Here is a 2,026-nt window from a genome sequence, read left to right on the forward strand (position 1 = left end):
GTGGTTTTCTTTTCACTTTCTAGATAATGTTCTTTGAAGCATAAAGTTTTTGGTTTTTTGCCAGGGCTGGGTTTGAACCCACCACCTACGGTAAATGGGGCCAGTGCCCTACTCCTTTGAGCCACAGGCACCACCCAAGCATAGTTTTTAATTTTGATGAAATTCAACTTACCTGTTTTTTCTTTCATTGCTTGTTCTTTTGGTGTCATTCTTAACAAATCATTGCCTGATCCAAAGTCATCAAGATTTATTTCTATATTCTAAGATTTTTAACTATTTAATTCCAGAACATTTTTATTTCATATTGAATAGAAGTAAAGCAGATATCCTTGTTTTGTTCCTGATCTTAAAGGAGAAAAACTTTCACCATTTTTGTTTGTTTGTTTTTGTTAGGGGATTTTTTTGTTATTTTTCTTGGTTTTTGGGTTTTTTTGTTTGTTTTGGAGTTTTTTGGTGCTGAAACCCAGGAATGAACAATTCTTTTACCATTAAGTATGGGATTAATGGTGCATTTTTATCAAGTTGAGGAAGTCCCATTTTACTTCTAGTTTGTTGAGTGGTTTTTTTTTTTTTTATCATGAAACGGTGTTAGATTTCATAAAATGTTAGTGTCTATTAAGATGATCATGTTGGGGGTTTATTTGTTATTGCTCTATTTATATGGTATATTGATTGATTGAGTTTTGTGTGTCAAATCAACCTTGCATTTCTGCAATGAATCTTTGTTGATCAGCCTGGAGTGCTGTAGCATGAGCATAGCCCACTGCAACCTGGAACTTTGGAGCTCAAGTGATCTACCCTCCTCAGCTTCTGGAGTACCTAGAATTACAGGTGCACACCACCACACCCAGATTTTTTGTTGTAGTGGAGATGGGTTCTCGAAATGATGCCTAGGCTGGTTTCAAATTCCTCCTGGGCTCAAATTACCCTCCTGCCTTAGGCTCCCAAAATGCTGGGATTATAAGTGTGAGCCACTGTGCCCAGCCATTACCTTCTCTTTTGATTTAAGCAACTGTCCAAAATTTGCAGGGCCAGTTTCTCCAAAGAACTAAGTAATAGGTAATATTTATATATTGTATCCTTTCATGCGAGGCATTGTGCCACCTGCTTTATGGGTATATTCCTTTAATCTTCACAGCAACTTTACAAGGTTTTATCCCCATTTTACAGATGAGAAAAATGAGATTTAACCATTGTTGACTTGCAGTTTTACACAGAAACTACCCGTGTTACCAGGTAACTCGTGACCAGTCAACAATGTGTTAGAGAGGTTACATGATTTACACACTGCTGGTGAGTGGTGAGAGTCTTACTCTGTAATGAATTCCATGCGAGTGAATTGATGGGATTTCTGAGGCAGGAGGGAATGGGAAAATATACATTACACTGTAGGTCTGCAAATTCAGCCCAAGTGCCCTGGTACCTGTTATGTCCTTTGAATTTCCTCTTCATCATGAGAATTGGTGACTCCATAAACTGCTAACTTTTATGCCTCATTGGTTTTTTCTCTTCCTGTAGTACTGCCTTCTGCAGACACTGCCCTTCTGCAACAGGAAAGCACAGAAGAGGAAGGAATGCCTGCTAGTCTGCTCACAGCCGGGTCCCAGGTAAGCTGGAAATTCACTTCAAGAGGCAATTTTTCCCCCTAGTATTAATGGTAGGGTAGGTCCAGGTTTTTTTGTTTTTTTAAATATAACAGGTTTTCTATAATGAACATGAACTATTTACAAGTAAATACCTTTTTTTATAAAACTGGTTTTCTGGCTTGGCACCTATAGCTTAGTGGCTAGGGCACCAGCCACATACCGTGTTTCCCCAAAAATAAGACCTACCCAAAAAGTAAGCCCTAGCAGGATTCTATGCATTTGTTAAATATAAGCCCTACCCCAATAATAAGACCTAGTGATGGGTGTGGCTATGCAGGGCATTTCGGAGCAAATAGGAAGACATCCCCTGAAAATAAGCCCTAGTATGTCTTCTTGAGAAAAAAATAAATATATGACAGGGTCTTATTTTCGGGGAAACA

The 2,026-nt window shown here is 38.5% G+C and overlaps 1 protein-coding gene across 6 annotated transcripts in view; it reads left to right on the forward strand.

Moving 5' to 3' along the window:
- ZNF79 (zinc finger protein 79) overlaps nucleotides 1–2,026 on the forward strand; it is a 31,194-nt gene that overhangs the window by 3,543 nt on the left and 25,625 nt on the right. For 3 of the 6 annotated variants that reach the window (XM_012802385.2, XM_012802383.2, XM_023510484.1), the window contains exon 2: nucleotides 1,519–1,607. In XM_012802385.2, coding sequence (XP_012657839.1) covers nucleotides 1,519–1,607 — 89 coding nt within the window. Of the gene's footprint in view, nucleotides 1–808; nucleotides 832–1,518; nucleotides 1,608–2,026 lie in introns of those variants that run through there. The other 3 variants (XM_023510486.1, XM_023510485.1, XM_012802384.2) reach the window with 2 other exon arrangements.

The sequence above is a fragment of the Otolemur garnettii genome, unplaced genomic scaffold (assembly GCF_000181295.1).
Source record: "Otolemur garnettii isolate 467f Iridium unplaced genomic scaffold, OtoGar3 scaffold00014, whole genome shotgun sequence".
In the NCBI taxonomy this organism is placed as follows: domain Eukaryota; kingdom Metazoa; phylum Chordata; class Mammalia; order Primates; family Galagidae; genus Otolemur; species Otolemur garnettii.